Below are 21,305 nucleotides of genomic sequence, written 5' to 3'. Positions count from 1 at the left end.
TTGATAGTTATTTCAGCGAGTTGTCATCCATGTAGATTGTGCAGATTAGCCATGTTGCTTTTGCATTGTGATTAAAACACCGAGTAGCTGCACAAAAACTGTTGTATTCTATGGTAGATACACTCTAACAACTCAGAAGAGAAAAGGGGCCAAGCTTTGTTTGTTTGTTTTTGCATTTTTATTGGAGTGTGGTTGATTTGCAGTGTTGTGTTGGTTTTGGGTGTGCAGCAGAGCGGATCAGTTATACATATACATTGGTCCACTCTTTTTTGGGTTCTTTTCCCACATGTGTCATTACAGAGTATTGAGTAGAGTTCCCTGTGCTAGGCAGTAGGTCTTATTAATCTGTTTTGTGTATGGTAGTGTGTATGTGTCAATCCCAATCTCCCAATTTATCCCTCCCCCCCTTTTGTGCCTTGGTTGGAGTCCTGGTTTTCAAACTCTCTTCTCAGTGTGTGCACAATAAATTTTTACTAATTACAAAAAAAAAAAAAAAGATACAGATGACTTTTAAAAGAGTCTAGGAAATACAAAGTTTTGCTAAAATGTGATTTTTAGCAGAAGGCTGGATTAGTGAAATGCAATGTCTAATTAAAGAAGTTTTTTCCTATGTAAATGAAGTATTAATTAGACAGAAGGCAGTGAAAGAGGGAGTGATAGCAGCATGGTTACCGAACAGGCCGAGGAAAATATTACTCCTGCCTGCATGAGGCTAACGGAGCCTGTCCCTGCAACTCTCTCTCAAGCTCATGACAGGGGCTGGTTTCTTTTTAGGGCTGAAGACCAGAGCAAGAAAAACCCCAAAGAAGTCTGGCCTGAAGGAAAGATTTAGAATAAATTCACAGCCCAAGACTAAATAGCAATGGATAACTCTACGTCTTTTAAAAGAAACTCCCAAAACTCTACATCTTATTTAAGTTTTCTGTGGCTTTCCAATCTTACAAAAACAGACTGAATCTCAAAGTTTTCCTACTGTGTAGAAGCTTAAAGCTATAGCCATTTGATTAGTAACATAAAACAGTGATCTTGAAATCTGAGGGCAGCAACTCCAGAAGGCCTACTGGTCCCTCCAATCTCATGGGGGCAGTCCTGGCCACAAGGTGGCAGCTGCCCAAATCTTGGGTAAGTGACCTTTTGGAAGTAAACAGAGTCTAGAAGCCATTTCATATAGTTTCTCCTTTTGGGTTGAGGTCTGGCAGGTCTCTACTAAAATGCAAATGCTGTGGCCCAATCTATAAATATTCATCCAAGTTTGTATCTGGAAGAGTAATATATTATTAACCATTAGCAACTTCGCATCGATTTATTAACCAGATTAGAAGTCTAAGAGGAGAGACATGGATTGTGTGCTGACTTTGGGGGGCCAGGTAGCAGGACCCAGGTGGAGAGAAGAGAGAGATGCAGAGAGAAGAGGAATAGAGAAAGAAGAGTGGCACAGTGCCAAGAACAATCCGCCTAAGTTTCCTGTCTGCAGCTGCCGTTTGCAGGAATCATATCAGCCTTGGTTAAGGGGCGTATTGGATCAGAGCCACCACACGCCGTTATGCAGGACAGAACCTGGACAAGAGTGCAAGTAGGGACTGAAATCTAGCCAAGTCCCCTTGCCAAGCCCTGAGTCCTAGAGGGGCTGCATCTGCCCCGAGTGCCTTTCTCTGGTTGGTGCAAATACTTGGCAGTGGGAGCCCTGCATCAAAATCATTTTCAAGCCTTTTTTCACCCATGGAGGGACAAGAGCATGTTGACACTTCCTGGTGGCACAATCTTCTCCCACTTTGGGGAAAGTGACGAGGGACCTCATCGCCTTCCACGTCGATGGTACACCCAGGGCAATGTCCCCCAGTCACTCTCCTGACATTCAGGCTTGTCTGGGAGGTGACAGAAGGCAGAGGACTGTAGCCCAGGAAAGAATATCGTGGCAGTTATCAAATTACTTTCAATGACAGAGCTACTGGAGCCAAGTCTGTACTGGAAACATTGTGGGCACTGATCTATCATCAGGGTGGTCAGAGAAGGACAGCGGAGGAAGCTTCCATTTTATAAGAATCCTATTCAATGGAAATCAAAAATGAAACATTTTTATCTTCTCTCATTTCTGCTACGTTATTTACTGGAAAAAACAACAACAACTGGAATCAATGTTAGGGAGATCCCTGTGCCCTGTAAGTTATCTCTCCCGACACTTTCAGGACGTTAGTTTGCAGGGTTGCTTCTATCATATTTTGACAAGGAAGAAGTGGCCAATTAGCTCATTATTTCTTTTGAGCAGCGCCAAGAGGCTCAGAGAAAATCTTGTCTGGCCTTAGAGTATCTTACCTGATGAAGATAAACAGCAAATGTTCATTCTAGTTTTGCCCAAACTTTTTTCTACAGCTTTTTCTCTGGCCAATAGCAGAAGCTGAGGCTCACTTCGCACCTGTGGTCATCTGGGGTCCCCAGCCCTTTTTTACTCTTTCTCCTCTTTGCATTTTTCTTTTTAATCCATAATAATCTTGGCCTATGTTCTTAGGTTTCCCAGACCCACTAGCCATTCTGTATTACCATGGTGTTTATCATCATCTTGAGCTCTTGACAAAAGCAGAGGCAATTCTCCGTCATGGTGAAACATTTGCTAAGTACTGACAAATACTATTTAAACATCTCCAAGAGGAGTTACTTTTGATGTGATAAAATAAAAGATTACAGAGTAATCTTTAGTCATAATAATCTCATTATTCGTGATGACCCATTTGATTTCACAAAAATAATTCAAAGGGAGGAAGGGAAATGCACCAGTTACTGTCAAAATATATTAAGAGGTATCATGGCAAGAGTAAAGTTATTAGGTTAATCTACAGAAACTTTGATTTCTCTGGAGTCTCCCTGCCCACAATCTTCTGTTCAATATTTACTCTGTTGACAATACCTCTTAATGCCTAAGAACTGCTTTAAGATTTTTGAAACAGGAAAAAAGTCATTAACATATATTTGTTCCAAAGGTGTACAGACGCTGATGCTGTAATTATATATCATAATAAAGGATATATATAATTCAATGTCCTAAAAGCCAGCTTGCCTGAAAACGTGTAGGAGATGATTTGGGCATGTGTTCAGGGACGGAGCAATTTGGTAGTTAGAAAATAATTTAGGCAGCAAGCAATGTGGTCTGCTTTCCCAAACCACAGAGCAAATGTAATTAAAAGGGGGAATGGAAAATATTGTGGGTTTGACTTAAAAAAAACTGGATAGGGACTTTTCCTGACTAAAATTGTCTCTTGTTACAAATGTCAGCATAAGGAAGTATGGATGCAAAGAACATGAAACGATGGTAGATCTGTCCAGGCTCTTCCTCTTAACCACCTGGTACGCAGACAAATAGTGAGAAAGACAGAGATAACTCTAAATGGTAAAGCTGGTAAATTCAGATACTTCATCCCCTCCGATAAAAGCCCTGTACCAGCCCCCTTTCAGTCTTTTGCTGAACTAACATGTAAGGAAAAGAAGTCCAGAGAAGGAAAACGAAGAACCTGGAGGTTAACATAAAAAGAGAAAGATGTATTTCGACAAAACATGGCTATCCCTGCCCACCCCCTTCTGCTGCCCTCAGATTGCTGCAAAAATGCCAGAGGAGATATATGATATAATGCGAGGGCAATCACCACACTCTCTGTTATACATTATTCTATTGATACTTGGAATTTCTTTCTTCATAAAGTTCCAATTTTACCTGAGACTTTCCAAAAAGCACAAGGTCTTGAAAAAAATATTTAGGGCAGCATCACATGGTTATATTTTACTATCTAACACCATCAGTGCCATCCTCAGGACTAGAGAGATTGGTCATTTTTTCTTTTGTTAAGGTCAGGTTCCCCAAGGGGAAGTAGTGAAATAGGGTGAAAGCATGAGAACCAAGAGGACCCTGGTGCCAGGAGCTGGGGACCTGGATAGGCTCCAGCTGAGGGAGCCAGAAAGTGAGCTGATGATACAGATATGCAGAGCAGTTCTCTGCTTTGAGCTCAGACTGACCATTGCCATCAATTCACATTTCTCACTGGAATGGAAGCTGAAAACAAATCCACTCTCTACCCTACTCAGTGAGCCCCATCTGCTCTACAAGGCAGGAGGTCTTCCCAGTGGGCATTTCACAAACTGGAGCTGCCCCTCTCCTGGTGCAGCAAAGATGCAATAGAAGCATCTCAGACAGAAGGAAAAGAATTCAGGCTGCAATTAATGTCAGGCACGGTAGGCACAGTAGTGCCTAGGCTCACAATATGTTTAGGGGTCCACGAAAATGTTTTCAATTTCTTTTAAAATCAGGAGAATAATGAACCCAGCAATTATGCTCCTAGGTATATACCACCCCCCAAAAGTTGAAACAGGCATTCAAATAAATACTTGCACACAAATGTTCACAGCAGCACTATTCACAATAGCAAAAAGGTTAACAACCCAAACGCCCATCAGTGGATGAAAGGATAAACAGAATGTGGTAAATCCATACAATGGAATATTATTCAGCTGTGAAAAAGAATCAAGTACTGATACATGCTACAACACAGATGAACCTCCAAGACATTATGCCAAGTGAAAGAAGCCAGATACAAGTGGCCGTGTATTGTATGATTCCACTTATATGAAATATCCAGGATAAGTAAATCCATGGAGACAGAAAGCAGAATAGTGGTTCTCAGAGACTGGGAGGAGAGTAACTGCTTAATGGGTACAGAGTTTCTCTTTGCAGTAATGTTTTGGAACTAGGCAGAGGGGGTGGTTGCACAACATTGTGACTATATTAAATGCCACTGAATTGGACATTTTTAAATGGTTATGTTATGTGATTTTAATCTCGATAGAAAAAAGAAAAAGAAAAAAAATCCAACCTGGATTATATTCATCTTGGTACCAATGTAGTCATAAAATATATGGTTTTTTATTATTACTTATGAAGGAGCCCTTAAAGGCAAGAGTGCCTAGAGCCCACAGAAGTCATAATGCATCCCTGACAGAATACACGATCCCAGAGGCAAGCCGGAAGGAACATGAGGAAGCGAGAGATGGATTGTGGCCGGAGCACAGCAAGTGAGGTACAGACTCATCTGAGGAGGACCAACCAGGCCACGGCAAAGACTCAGGATGCTATTTGAAGCGCCAATCAAGAGTTTTAATGAGACTGATATATTTTTTAAAAAAATCATTCTGGGCTGCTACTTGGAGAGTAGATTAGTAGGGGTTCAAGAAGAGTGGTTATGGGGAGCCCAAATTAGGGGACATTGTCATAATCCAGGCAAAAATGATGGCTGTTGGCCAGGATACTGGCGGAGGAGATGTAGAGCGATCCACGCCTTTGAGACACCTGGAATATCAACGGGACCCATATGGGGGATGAGAAGGGGGCTGTCCAGGTTAACTTTCACTTTTCTGGCATGAGCATCTAGATGCATATGATGATGCTAGTCATTCAGATAAATCCTGAAAGTCCAAGTTTAGGGGAAGACACGCAGAAACTGAGTTTTGAATACATAAAGTTTGAGGTACCTTCAAAACTGCCAACAGAGGAGCCTAAACAGATAGTTCAATATCTTAGCTGCAACTCAAGTGAGGAGTAGAGACAGAACTCTGGGAGTTGCCCATGTCTGAAGTAAAAGGAAATCCCCAGAATGAATGAGGTCATCCAGTAAGAGTGTAATGTGAGAAGAGAAATCAGCTCAGGAGCAAGCCTGGAGAACACCTACCATTTAAGTGTCAGGTAGAAAAAGAAGAAAAGCTAGCAAAGAAGAGGAGACGTGGAAAGAAGCAGAAGGAAACCCAGGAGGACCGTGGATGTCAAGGAAAGCGACTGTATCAAGAAGGGGAGAATAGCCAACTGACCCGAACACTCTTGTCAAGCAGGATGTGAATGTTTGTGTCACAGGATTTAGTGACATGGAGGTCATTCAAGACTTGTCAAGAGCGTTGTCAGTGGAGTGATGGGGCAGAAGAAACTGAGAGGAAACTGAAAAGAGTGAAAGGAAGGTAGGTAGAGAGTGTGGACCACTCTTTCAAGAAGCTGACTTCACTCACCTTCGCTGCCTGTCCATCTGGCAAGAGAGAAATGAAGGCAGAAGAAACTTGGCCAGAAATAAAGGAGCTAGCAACCTGGCGCTGCTGATTCTTAGAGATCCGTGATAAGCACGAACAAGGCCCTTCTGCAGCCGGAGGCCTGTCTGGCAACTTGATAGTAGCCACCCTGGGATCCTGCTAGTTTTATGTCTGTTTGGAAAGGGACAGTCTTCTCTGCCCTTGCAAAGCAAAGCCAGAGGAATAAAAGTTTGCAGCTTGCCCCCCAGCAGCTTTCAAGTTGAGAGGGGAGCCTCAGGAACAAAGACTCTGGGGCAGAATCCCAAGAGCCATCTTCAAATAATGTTAAAACTCTGTACCAGCGGCAAGAAGTTGGCTCCTGTGAATAAATTCAGACGTTCTTTCCATATAGATGGTTAAGAGCATGCCCAGCACCAGGGCTGAAGGCTGAGCCCTGCCCCATGATTCTCCTGCACATTCCTCCACATCAGCGGCTCTTAGCTGCTCACTTCCTTTCTCCAAGCCTCTCCTCCCTGTGTCCCAATCTTAAATTTTGGGACACAAAAAATATCTCAAAAGCTGTCCCTTTAATCTTTTTACCAGTTGAAGAAGGAAGCAGGCCAGCAGAGAGGAGCCAGATACAAGCCCCTGGGCTTTCTGGGTGGTGTTTACACCTACTGCCCCTTCCACCTTGTCATCAGAGCAATGATTTTACAGGGCGGGATTATTATTTTTTTCCTTCTTCACCCACTGTGATGAGAAAGTTGGTTGTGCGCATATGTTGCTGCCTTGCAGTCTCCAGTTTCCACTTCAGGGCTGACTGTCTCCAGTAGTAGAATAGATTTTGAAAAGACTTTGGCCAGAAAGACAGACCCCATTAGCAACTTTTCTCACTTTGTTTTTTTCCTACCCTGAAACTCGGCCTATCAAGTAAGCCTTGAGCTCAACAGTAGAGCCTGAGCAAGTCAGCCGCTATGTTCTTTCTTTGAATGTCACAGAAGCTTTATTAGGCACCCTCATGTATATAACCCGTGCCAAGCAGACACAGGGCCCACATCAGGCTCTTGCATGCTTGGTGTATGATGTTCCAGATGTCACAGCTGTGGACAGTTAGCAGGTTTATGCTGTAGCTCTTAGAGGATCATGTGTATTAAAAAAAAAGTTAATCTTCCCCTAACTTTGAAATAGAAGGAATATGTTGCTATAATGGAAAGAGTACATGAAACTAGAGAAACCAGGTAGAATTTTTTAATTTAAGTCAGAAAGGTAATTATAGTCAGAATGTCATCAGCCTCTCTAACTATATCCTTCAGGACAGGAACTATGGATTGATAATTCTTTTATCCCAAGTGCCGAGTATGTATCAGAAGACTCAAACAGGGTTACGTGTGGGAAAGAAAGGTAAATGGTAGTCAGAAACAGGACAGAGATGTCTGTTACCACCACTTCTAGTTAATATTAAGCTGCCAATGCAGTAAGATACTTTTTGTTTAAATAAAGGTATCAGAATTGGAAATGGAGACAAACCTTTTCTTATTTGAGGCCCATTTGACTGTCTACATAGAAAATCTTATAGAATCTATAGGCAAAATATTAGAACTAGCAAAAGATATAGAATAGACAAAATCGATTTATAAAAATCAATAGCATTTATAAAGACCAACACTGATCAATTTACAAATTAACTTAAAAAAAGCCTATTCCCCAGAAAAAAAAATTACATAGGAATAAATGTAAAAATAAGATGTGTTAAGACCTTTCAAAGAGAAAACAATAAAGGACATTAAAGTGGACTTGAATAAGTGGAGATAAAGAAGGTCCGTGGGTAGGAACAGTCAGAACTATTTTGAAGGACAGGTAAGGGGTGGGCAGAGGAGACCTGCCCTACCAGACATCAAGATGTGAAAGCCATGCTGTGGACACAGGGGGAAGGGGAGGGTGGGACGAGTTGAGAGTAGTGCTGACGTATATACACTACTATGTGTAAAATAGCTAGCTAGTGGGAAGCTGCTGTATCGCACAGGGAGCTCAGCTCTCTGCTCTGTGATGACCTAGAGGGCTGGCATTGGGTGGGGTGTGGGGTGGGAGGGAAGCTCAAGGTGGGGGGATATATGTATACGTATAGCTGATTCACTTTGTTCTACAGCAGAAACACAACATTGTAAAGCGATTATACTCCAACTGAAAAAAAAAAGTGAAACCCATGGTATTGATTGTATGGTCTCAGCACAGGAAAGGCAGAAAGAAATCAAGGAATAGACCCACACGCAAATGGAAACTTGATAAATGAGAGGTAGCATTACAATGAGTGGGGAAAAGTTGGGCCATTCAATAAGCTGTGCTGAGACAACTGGTAATCCACATGAAAAGTGTTAGGAACTTCACACCATGAACAAAAATCATTTCAAAGTGGATTAATAAGCCAAACTGAAAGACAAAATAAGAAAATTTTTAGAGAAAAATACTTTTATGACACCAGAGAATTTAAGACAGAAAAGCTACAAGACATAGATTCAATAAAACTTTTGTAGAACACTACCACACATACAAAACACCATAAACAAAGTTAAAAGATAAGCCAGACTGGGAAAAGATATTATCTGCCCATATATATCTAAAATAATATGTATCTGGAATATTATTATTAAGAATGCTTAAAAATCAATGTAAAATAAAAATAACCATAAAAGCAAATGGGCAAAGAATTCAAATAGATAATTCCTTTCAGAGGAAACATGGGTTATAAACATAACAAAAATATGCTCGACCTCACCAGAATACAGAGAAATCAGAATCAAAATCATGAATTATTTCATATCATTCATGTAGGAATGGATATATAAAAAATATTTTAGATATATATATAAATATATATTTAAGTGGCAACACTGGGGTCTCTGCAAGAAAGGATTTCCCCAGTTTGAAGTGGGTTTCTGCAGCTGATGGGCTGATCTATGACTACTTGAGCTGGAATATGGATGGAGATGGAGGGGGAAGAATTGAGAGAAAACAGGGCAAGAGGCCACAGCACAGACTATACTCCCAGCCCCTGGGAAAAGTGAACATCATGGACAACAGCTAGCTAGGCCTGAGCCTTCTTTCCAATATTCAATCCAAGAGGGCTGTATACTGTGTGAAGAAACCCCTACAGTGAGAGGCTGTGGGGAGTACCACACCAAGGCATGGGTTGAATGAGAGTTAAATGGTAGAACCAGTAAGAAAAACATGCATTGTTTCTGCTATCGTTAACATTGTTTGGTTATGCCTACTGGTATCAATATCTTTATATATACATGGCTTTGTTTTTCTGATTCCTTTTTAACTTTTTACACCTGCTTGTCTTTCTCCCAGATGGATTTTAAAGCACTTTGTCAGACTCCAAAATAAAATTGCATTGGTTTTTTTCACTGGAAAGAAATACCTGCCAAGTCCAAGGATTTGGGGAGAGTGTGGGAAAATGTGAACTCCTATGTACTGTCACTAGCAGTGGAATTTGGCACATACACCGTGGAGATCAATTTGGCAATATCTGGTAAATCTGAAGATAAGAATATCTTATTGACCAGTGACTGAAGTTCTAGATACATACCTCAGAGAAACACTCACACACATGCACAAGGAAACATGTCAAGTATTTCATTGCAGCATTGTTTATAATAGACAAAAATTGGAAATAACTGAAATGTGCATCAACAAGAAAATGGATAAACTGTGATATACTCAACGAACTACAGCATTTAAAATGAATAGTTTAGAGGAACATGTGTTAACATGGATACATCTCAAAAACATGAGTGCAAAAACAAGTGCCCAAAGATTATGTACAGTATGATACCATTTATATAAAGTTTCAAAAACATGAAAACAACCCTATATATGCACACATATAGTAAGCATTTAAAACCATTCATGGTATCATTCTGATAAACATCAAATTCAGACCAGCAGTTACCCCTGCGTGTGAAAGGAAAGAAATGCAATGAGACAGGACTATGTAGATTTCAACTATAGCTATAATCGTTTCTCTTTAAAAGAAACAAGCAAATATGTGTAAAATGATTAAGACTGTAAAAGCTGGATGGTGGATACACAGGTATTTGTTATATTGTTTTCTATATTTTTTCTATATATTTGAAATGCTTCATCAAAAAGGCACAATACGAATACTAGCAATTTTGTTAATTTCTGCTGACAGAAAACCAGGGGGATCTAAGTGAATGAACACATTAATACAAGATGGGGATAATTATTTCCAAGTGTAGGAAGATTATTGATTTCTCTAAGGCTAACATTTACTAATACTTAACTATGTGCCAGGCACTGTGGGAAGTGGTTTACATGCACTAACCTATTTAATCTCCTCCATCACCCTTATGAAGATGATGCTACTATTACCCCCATTTTACATTTTTAAAAACTGAGGCCCAGGGTGGAAAGGTAGAGTCCATGGTCACACAGCTAGTAAGCAGCAGAGCCAGGACATAAACCCACGTGTGCCCAAGTCCAAAATCTATGCACTATGTTACACTGTGAAAAGTTTTCACCTTTACTAAATGATTCAAGATGAAAAAGCCACGCAAATTTACCAACAGTAAAAATGGGAAAGATGCAATTAACTAAGAATTCTTAAAGGATCTGGATGAGAGGAAGCTAAGTAATTGGGTACACACAATTAAAAGTGAACCAAACTGCACCTGAGTCAGAAGACATCATGAAAATATAAGACCATGTGGTGGAAGATACTAACCATAAAGCTAATGCTGGCAAAAAGTCAGTGCTCCGTTAAGACCAAACACAGACACAAACATAGACACAGCCCTCTGATAAGTATCCTCAGACTGTAGATGGACCTCTAGGGCTTTTAATCAGTTCTCCTGGGCACACCTTATTGGCCCTCCAAAGCTCACCCTTTCTGACTCATTCAGGCTCTATGCTGAGTTTTCCCTCACCTAAACCTAACTGATCTGGCACTAACCATGACTTCTCATTGGTATTTTCTACAGCACCAAGTCATCAACCATTTGAACCAGTGTATTTTATTCAAGAAGGAATTGTATCTCAAAGATGTTTTAGTTGGCACTATTTGGTAGCAAGTAACAGCCTCTCAAACTTAAGAAAAACCTGAAGATAGAAGTGGGGGAGTCTCTGGAAGGTTTTGAGGGTATCTCATGGAACCCAGGAACAGGAAATGCACAGGCACAAAACATTGGAACAAAAACCAAAGTTATCAGGAATCAAGGCAGCCATTCTCTCTTCATCTTTTTCTTCTGGGATTGTATGGTCTCTCATCTTTGATTTATTCTCTTTCTGCTTCACACGCAGGTTCCAAATGCAACTTCCCAAGACATCAGTTTTCCGACTCCTGGGAGAAATCATCTAATTGGCTCAAATTTGACCAGATGTCCACTCCTTGTCCAATCATCTAAACAGCTCGCCCCTGAAGGTGGCAGGAAGTAATATTCAGAAAATGGGACATAAGTTGGGCAGATATCCTAAAAAGTATCTACCCTAACACTTCCTGTTATTTCACTGTTGCCTATTAATTGGAGGCTTAGACATATTTTGGAGAAATAAGCTGCATTTCTTTGATGACCTCTTCCAATTTTAAGGTTGGGACCACTAAATTATAAATGTTACCTTTCAATCAAAATGAACCTCAAGATTCTTTGGCTGGTTCCTAGAAATGTTAAACTAGAATTCTCTATCAGGGTGTAATTTCTGTTTCCTTCTTTTCTTCTTATTCCATCCTTTCTGATGAGGCAGTCACTTCAGACACATTGTCCACTATCAATTTAGATTCTATAGCTCTCTTTTCAGATTTCTGCTTTGAAAACTCCCCCTCATTCTGAAGGTGAAAATCAATGCATGAACCATATTTAAACAATGGACGCCCCAAAACACTGGTCCCTTCACTACGGAAAAGTGAAATCTCCAGTTAATAAACGTGTAGGGGACAGGGGAAGATATCATTTATTGAGTCCCTACTGTAAGCCAGGAACTATACTAAATGCTTACATTTTAATCCTCGCAACAGTCCTATGAGGGATACTATTGTTAGTTATCCCCTTTTTATGGATGATGAAAATGAGGTTTCAAGAAGATAAGAAACCTACCCAATATCACACCATATAGTATGTAGCTTAATATGGATTTAGGAGAGAAGCAAGGCTGTTAAAAAGCTGGGGGGTGCGGAGAGGAAGGCTAAAGGCAATAGACTCCTTTTTCAGCACATCATATATCTTAAAATATGTAATTTAAAAAACCGATATAAATCATGTTACATGACAGCAAATCATGCAGCTTTTTCTAAATTTCAACTCCAACTTCGATATGCATTTTCAAAGGAAATAATAGTTATCTCTGAGTAGCTCAGAGGTTAAATTCCTTCATACTCTTATTTTCTTAATATTTATCAATGTAAGTATCACTTATATAATCAGAAATTTTTCCAACAATTTTCTTAATCCTGACTGAGCCACACATCTGCCCATCTTTCTTCTCTTCACCACTTAATTTAGAATATCCTATGCTTCCTGTCTCCATAGCCTCTTTTCCTGTGTCCTCAGTTTTTGACCCATCGACTGCTAACAAAGATCAGTTGGCAACTCCTTATTGCCAAAATCTTTTCTGTTTTCATCTAACTTGACCTCTCTACTGCATTTGATGTTCATCACCATCTTGACACTCAGTTTCTATGTCAGTCTCCTTGAGGACTCCTCTTTCTCCACCAGTTCCTTTAACGTGGCTATTTTCCAAGGTTCAGGCCTTTGCTCAAATGAATCCCCACGTAGTGTTTGAACAGTTTTATCATTAGACTACAATGAAGACCTATGATCCCAAAAAGATTAGGAACCACTGGTAAAGATTAAAATCTGATCCCCTTCTCAATTTGACAGCCCCTCCTCCAAAACGTCCCCACTCCATCTCTCACAATTTCCCCTATCATCCATAGCAAAATTGCACTGTTCCTTTGCTAGAGCCATCTCCTCTGCCTGAATTTCCCAACTTCTCCATGCAGAATTCTCCCTCTTTTAAGTTTCTAGAGCGCTTTTTATCTGCCACTAGCATGTATTTACCACAATATATTTGATTATACACAAATCTGCCTGAACAAGACAAGGGGCCAAGTCAGTATTATCTTTGTGTCTCCAACACTAAATAAAAAACATGATTTCACTAAAGTATCAAATCTTGTTCCCAAGATATTGACCAATTTTGTTCTGTGCTGATTATCAGACTACAAAAGACTTACTGCTCACTCATGGCAAAAAGTTTTAAAAATACTGTTTAGTAAAACAAATTGTTCTCTTACACTGAAAACAATTCTTTTCTACTTAACATAATTAAAACTGAAAACCAAATCGTCTACTAGGGGAGCATGACCAACAATATTTTAAAACCAAATGTTATTATTAATAACCCCACATTTCAAACAATATTGAATACAATAAAAATTTTAATAGAAAAACTCTGGAATCATGAGTAAGTCAGTAATAGGATCCTTACTACAATTAAGATACTAAAGGGATGCTTGCTCTATTTAGAGTGATTCTAACCCAGGAGTGTTTATCAGAGCCACTTGAGGAGCTGTTAAAAATACATACAGTTGACCCCTGAAAAACAAGGGGGTTAATCCACATATAACTTATGGCCCTCACTATGCCTGATTCATCCACATCTGTTAACTCAACCAACCAGACTGTACAGCACTGCAGTATTTACTCCTGAAAAACAGCCGCGTTTAAGCAGACACCCCACAGTTCAAACCCACCGGCACTCACGGGTCACGTGTGTATATTCTCCATCTCCAGAAATGTAGATTTAGGTCAAGAACTAAGCTAGGCCTGTGGACATTTTTAAATGGTCCCAGCGTTTTCTGATGAACAATACTGGCTAAGAACTATTTTCTATGAAATATGTTTGACATGCTTTCAAATTACATGTACATGTATTTTTACTATTTAAGCATTTTCACTATTCGGAAATAACTTAAGCATCTTCATTATTTTGCCCAAAGTTACTTACAGGGCACCCGGCCTTTTGCAATAGGTGTATGTCTTTAAAACTTTATTAATTTAATAATTACTTTTAATTTAATAAAGTAATTGAATTACTTTTCAAAGGCATTAAGTCTCAACAGAAAATAAAATTTTCTTAAGTGTTTATTTTCTTTAAATTGAGGTATAGAGTATAGACACCTAGTCCACTAGATGAGTATGTTCTGATAAACAGAAATTATTTGTATGTAAATATACTGAATATGCACTAACTCTAGCCTTTACAAAAATAAAGCAATTGCCAAAAACACCTTATTGAAGAATATACTTACACTAAGAAATATTATACCCATACACAATACTAATAGATTTTATAACTAGAAAAAAATTACTTCAGGGTAATTCTTCAAATATTAAGTTTCCAGAGTATATTCAACATTTTTTCAATAAAAATCAAGAAGTATTTAAAATCACCTTGGTTGAGGTTGAACAATAACTTTCATTTCTTTGTTAGGTAAAGATCCAAAATTCACAGGTATATTCCAGGTGGGCACTCAAAAAAATCTAAAAACTTATTTAAATAATATTTAAGACTACTTACTATCTTCATTGCATTCATGTTCTAAGAACTGATAAAATTTGCTTGGAAACTCATGGATCAAAAACTCTCTATAAGCTTACTATAAATTTTCAATATTAAAAACAGCTCTACTATCGCACTCTAAATTAATGTCCTGACTTAATAGGTGTTTTTGCTCAAGTGAGCAACCTCCTCACATAATCCTCTTCACACAACCTAATTTTTTAAATTCTAGAAATTATTTACAGGAGTTTGAAGACTCAAATTATAACCATGTAACTTCAAAATAAATGTACATTCATTAATTTCTATGATTCCAAGTAATACTTCCTATTTCACATCACAAGCTTAAGTCTCACATGAGAAAAAACTTTGTTTTTATGTGTATCTAGCATTGTCCTATGCGTTCAAAGATATTACTGACAGTATCAGATTGGGCCTGGAAAACAGACAATGGAAATCTTTAACCCCACTGTATACACGTAGAAAGTAATTGGATTTTTTATTTTAAAATATCTAAAATAGTCATATTAATATCCTGTTAATTTTTCCTTCCCTCTTACCCTGCCTTTATGATTAGACATATATAAATTCAAAAACATAACCCTTTCAAATAACTCTTGCCATGGTTACCAAAGCTTGTCTTATGCTATCATTTTCAAGAATCTTCATGTAAACTCAAGTTTTTGATAAATCAATATCCTGCATTGCTTTAACAGGGGAAACAAACAATGGAAAAATAAGGTTTGCAAAATGGATTGATAAAATTCTAATGAATCAATGTGGGCTAAAAGATTTTTTTCAAAAGTTCTATTTAATAAGTTCATTTTTAGGCAAAAAAAATAGTAATCTGCTAGAGCCTCTACTCTTCCCTTTTTAATATACCTGTTTACAATAATCTCAGCATCTGAAATCAAGAATCTGCAAATAAAATGCTAAGAAAAATAAATCACACTGATTTTCTTATCCCATACCACTGCAATTATTTTAAATGCATAGGAATACAACAAACTCAAAAGAAAAAAAAAATAGTGTTTTATTAACTACCACACTGTTATAATACACTTTAAACGTACAATAAGGTAGCCTTTAAATTTGAGGTGGTCTTAAGAATAACAAATGAACAGAATCCCAAATTTTTGAAATAAGTGAACTGCTGCAGTTATAGGTATACATTTTGGAAAATTGTATAGCTCTTACAAGACCAGCAATGAAACTTTATTTTGTACATTTTTTAATAATTGAAAATATAAACAATAATTAAAAAATAAAAAGAAAATACAGCATAATAAAAAACATACATTTCTCAATTAAATGTACTGGATACATATAAATTTTAAGGGAAAAAGCAAAATGGTTGATATTTAAGTGCAGACTGACTACCTAGACCAAAAACAAAACAAACAAACAAAAAAAAGACTTAAAAAAATATCATAAAACCTCTAGTTCTCTATGACTAATATCCATATGGTTGGAGTATCGTCACTATGGAAGTGATTTTGTTATGTTTGCATATGTTATACTTTACTGGTAATTTACATGATGGCTTTTAAGGCCCTGGCAGACATGTGGTTTTTGGAAACAAGATTGGATTCAAAAAAAAAAAAATCACTGCTAAGACGCAATAACACCTTATTTTTTTGGTCCTCCAATACTCAAGAAAAGGGATAATTCACTATAACATTTTCTTACCACCCAAATGCCTCAACCTATACATTTTAAACTTTTTTAAACATTGGTTATATTGCCCAACTTCGTTATTGAAAGAATATTAACAAGACATTATTTTGGCAAATTAAATCTTAAACATGGCTTTTCAACAGGATTTAAAAGGTGACTATCCCTAGAGTTCCATGTTAAAATGTAGTTTTCAAAATCTTACAAGAGTAATGCTTAAAATATTGTACATAGTTAACCTAATTAAAATAATTAGCTTCAAAATGACAAATTGATAAGCTAAGTAAAGCCTACACTATGTAACATTTGCTTGGAAACTTGATTTGTCAGTTATGCATAATAAAAATTCCAGTCATCAAGAAAATTACAAAAAATTTTTTTTATCATAACATGATTTCTTTCACCCACCAACTTTTTTTTTTATCTTACAATAGATAAATACCAACATGTTCTCATTTTTACACTAAACCACACAGGATTGATGCATTTGGTTAGACTACCATTCGCATTGTTAAATTCAATTTTCTCTTTATATAACTTGGTAAAATTTCATTTCTTCTAGATTCCAAAAGTACCTACAAAACCCATGCAATTTTACCATTTTTAATATACTATGGAATATCATACAAAGTAAGGCATTTCAGTGTCATGTATAACCAAGTTACTGTCAATCCAAAAATTTTTGCACATCAATAAAAAGATATCTAAGAACTTAGGAACAATGTTCTTCTCACTACTGTATAAAAATAACCACGATGAATAAGTATTTGTGTAATATTTACTCCATTGTCTCATTTCCAGAAACTGTGACAAGCTGTAAAGGTATTTCAGTGTTGGTAAGGATATCTTGATTGCTGGTGGTGGAAGTATTAACAGTTCCTATCCCTGAAACAGAACCTTGTTGAATATTTGCAAGGATAAGTGTTGTTCCTCCTGCAGTAATCAAAGTATCATCTCGTGCAGCTTCCACAGATGCCAGCACTGTACTGCTAGAGTGAATACCTTTTTTATTCTGATGTGTTTTAATATGTTTGGCAAGGTGATCACTTCTCATAAAGCGTTTTGAACATTCTGGACAAACAAATTTCTTCTCACCTGTTGAAGAAATTACGTTACTTAGTCTTTTAAATTTAACATTAATAGACTCATCATTCCCTGAGAAAGAAAATAAGCCAACACTGACAGTTAGGGACAGGGAGCAGAGTTCAATTAGAACTATATTAGCTTCATGAGCTGTCCCTGCAAGATTTCTCTCATAGAATACTTTTCCCCTAAATAAACATGTCACCTTTATTTCTGGATGAAAAGCAATCTTCAAACTTATTATACACTGATATTCAGGTAAGAATTTAATACCTCAACTATGCTAATAGTTTTGAAACATCTGTTACAAAATACCAGCTTAAAAACGACTATCTGTAGCATACTTCTCTAAAGAAAAATACACTGTTTTAAGCTATATTTAAGGTATTATTAACATGTCAGATCCCTGATACTCAACCTTCAACTCTTAAATGCGAATTTAAGTAACTACAGAGTACTTCTAGATTAAAGCCAAGACACAAGCTTGAAGTCTAATAAAGACTGAGTAGTCCCAAGAATAATGGAGATGGCCAGATGACCTGATTTCAGCTGGAATAATCAAGAGCAAGCCTAATAAATCATGATGTTAAAAGTTAATAAGACTCTATGATGCCTAAATTTGTTTCCCAGCTTAAATACTTATTTTAAATACAAAAGACAGACAGAACTTCTATTATGTTGAAGACCTACTATGTAAGACAATTAGTAGAAGATAAGGCAAAAGGCCAACCTACAAGGAATCTAAGGAGAACTCAACCAATAAACAAATCCAGTATTTTCTTAATTTATTTTCTTCAAAATGTCTTTCTTACGTATCTCTTGTTCCAGCACCTCTCCTCTCAGCAGGTCCTCATCAGACCTCATGCCTGAACTATATTACAATGGCACACTAGTCTCTCCCTTTCCAATCCAACAAATCAATGCCAGACAAATCTTCCTTAAATACCAAATTTTATTACAGTACAAAACTTCACCACTGTACTAAGTGGTATGGGAATGCAAGAGTAACCTGCAGATAACTAAACAGTTCAGACTCTCCATGACCTAACTTCCAATGACTTCTATAACGTGGTTCAATCCTACGTAACAGAAATGTGTTAAATAAAATCTCATCTTCACTCGTGACAAATGATCTCACTTCTTCTATTCATATACTATTCTATTCTTCTGGGAAGGTATTTCCCAAAGCTTCTCTTGGAACATTAGTCCTGAGACATACTCCATGGCAAAATGGCAAAATGGCACAATGAGAGGTTGCCACTACCTCCCGCGACTTGGGAGATGTACAGTGCTCATTAACATTCTATTAAAGGTCCTAAGAGGCATTCCTTGAAGGTACTTGTATAGTAACCCTCTTTAACACAGTGTTTCCTACACTTATTTGATCATAGACCTTTTTTCCCTTTTACATTATTTCTTTTTATATCCTGCTGATCAAATTCCACTGAGGAAAATTCTATTATAGGGCCATGCTCAAAAATGCCTTACTATCCCAACAATAATGATCTCTGCCTCCAAGCACACTTTATCTACTTTCTTATATTGTCCGTTGCAGTTTCAAACAGGTTAAGCTCATCTGTCTACCTACCTGATGAGACAGAAATTAAAACGAGGAGAGCATGTAACATACTACTACATACTTCATGGGTTATTTTATATATTTAGATCTAAGAGACTTCAAAATCCATATCGTCCACCGTTTCACCATAGTTCTTTCTTCTAAGCTCTCTAAACTTTGTAAATGCATTATATATTTTTCAATTCTTCAGTATTGAGCATAGACTGATGAACACCTTGATCATTAATGGCAGTAGAAGAAAAATATCTGTATATGTTATATTAAGTTAGAATTCAATTTGGGTCATTCCTAGGTCCATTTCATGTAACAACCACACAACACTATGTGTTAAAACAACTAAATGAAAGAGTCTTCACATCAACAATGCCTTGGTTATTCCTCAGTGAAATATCTTTTGCTTACCTCACACACATTAAAACAAGAAAGGGTGAAATGCCTGAATTTATCAGAGGAAAAGGAATTATTATTTATTACAGTGTTAAGGAGGAAGAAGAAGATAATGATCAAGAGTAAAAACACACAACTAATTTAAAACATTAACATAATTAACAATGATGAGATAAATGTGGCTTAAGACACTGAATAATATGAAAACAAAAGCTAACCAAAGTCTGCATAAAATGAAACATTATTTTATAAAATAAGCCATACTGACTTGTTTGGAATTAGTGTTTTTAAATTGGTGTTACTGAAGATAGAAATATGATGTAATTGGTCATATTTTTAAAGATTCAGTTCAGTAAGGTATGCTTAAAAAAAATTTCAAGGTAGTATGTAGCCTTACAGTTAATTTTTATCTGTTAAAAGTAAATATTAGTAACCTGTATGTGTTCTTCTGTGCCTCTGTAATTCATCACTTCGAGTAAATCTTTTACCACAGAACATCCAGTTACAAATAAAAGGGCGCTCCCCAGAATGCCAACGCAGATGAGCTCTCAGATGTGAGGTCTTCCCATAGACTTTACCACATCCTGGTATATGACAAATGTGTTGCTTCTTTTTCCCAAGATTGGTACCTCTAAAAAACACACACAGAATAATATATACTTATATGAAAATATTCAAATGGACATTATCACTCATATCATACTCCCCATGTTGAATTTCAAATAGAAGACATTATCACTGTGAGGTCAATCAGAAACCAAGACCATTTAAAATCAATTTAAAGAAAAATTAATAAGTTTTACATATTCATTTTACTCCACAACTAATGTGAGTGTTGTCCAAATGTAAATATGCTCAAGAAATATATAATTTAAAAGAACACTTCATACATAAAGAGTATAGTAAAGTTATTTATTATTCGGTCAGAACCATTCCCAAATTCTATGCATAGGCCCAATCCGATTAAATTAGTTGTACCAGAAACTAAATGGCCTATTCAAAGTCATGATGTCAGCTAATTTAAAAAGTAAATAAACCAACAATAAATGCATAACTAATCATAGGTACAATTAAGGCACCTTAAGAAGACTTTAAATTAAGATGATATAAGCATTATTTATTCACATATTTGTATGGCCACACCCTGAATATACACCGACTTGGAGAAAATCAGAGAAAAAAATCTAGACAAAGCTATTGTCTTAGATCCCTAGAACTACATGAAATAAATTAAAATTATCTTTACAGTTAAAATTCCCTATTAACCATGCAAAGATACCCAAAATTATAAATCAGAGAAATAATAAAATGCAGTTTCTCCACATTGCAAAATTTGACATCTGTTACATTTCAGTATTTGATACCAAGAACAGGGTTTAGAAGATATGTGCTTATTAGATGGGTGAACACAGGTATCTTAGCCTAAGCAAGAAGAAAACGATTTTGATTCCAGAACTGATATTCAAATCATATTAAACACTATAGAAAATGTTATTACTCAACCTCAAAAAAAAAAAGGCTAGTTACTGAATAAAAACAAATGAGTTTATAAAAAAATGACATTTTAGACCCATCAACTGTCAAAATCATATTATATAAACTTTGCAGTTTCTCTGAGATTACAAAAAGGTACATTTAAGACCCCCCCCAACTTCCCCTCCTCCCACAATCTCACAGTCTAGGTATAGCCTGTAAACCTTCCATAAGCCTGCAAATCCTCCTGTATATAATATACCTATCGTTTTTCAAATTTTACTGGAAAAATGCATATTTCCCCACATTTATATTTTAATGTACTCACACTCAGTAGCATGTGAAATTGCCATAGGACAAACAGTGCTAAACGGTGCAGTGCTGGCTGTTAGATGCCATAGGTGTTCTGAACAGGGAGACATCAATGTGGGCTCCAGTAGTTAGAGAAGGCTTCGTGGAGGAGGTGGGTAGGATTTAGATAGAAAGGAGGGAAGGC

At 37.1% G+C, this 21,305-nt stretch overlaps 1 protein-coding gene across 4 annotated transcripts in view; it reads right to left on the bottom strand.

Annotated features, from left to right (window-relative positions):
* Positions 1-15,622: 15,622 nt before the first annotated feature.
* Positions 15,623-21,305, bottom strand: part of SP3 (Sp3 transcription factor) — a 64,855-nt gene continuing 59,172 nt past the window's right edge. For all 4 annotated transcript variants that reach the window (XM_033860006.2, XM_033860007.2, XM_033860004.2 and 1 more), the window contains 2 exons: positions 19,771-19,967; positions 15,623-17,382 (listed from right to left, as the gene is read on the bottom strand). In XM_033860006.2, coding sequence (XP_033715897.1) covers positions 17,066-17,382; positions 19,771-19,967 — 514 coding nt within the window. In that variant the 3' untranslated portion in view covers positions 15,623-17,065. The remainder of the gene's footprint in view (positions 17,383-19,770; positions 19,968-21,305) is intronic.

This window comes from Tursiops truncatus, chromosome 7 (genome assembly GCF_011762595.2).
Source record: "Tursiops truncatus isolate mTurTru1 chromosome 7, mTurTru1.mat.Y, whole genome shotgun sequence".
NCBI lineage: Eukaryota > Metazoa > Chordata > Mammalia > Artiodactyla > Delphinidae > Tursiops > Tursiops truncatus.
Note: the sequence above shows the minus strand (reverse complement) of the source record. Positions and strands in the feature narration are given on the sequence as shown.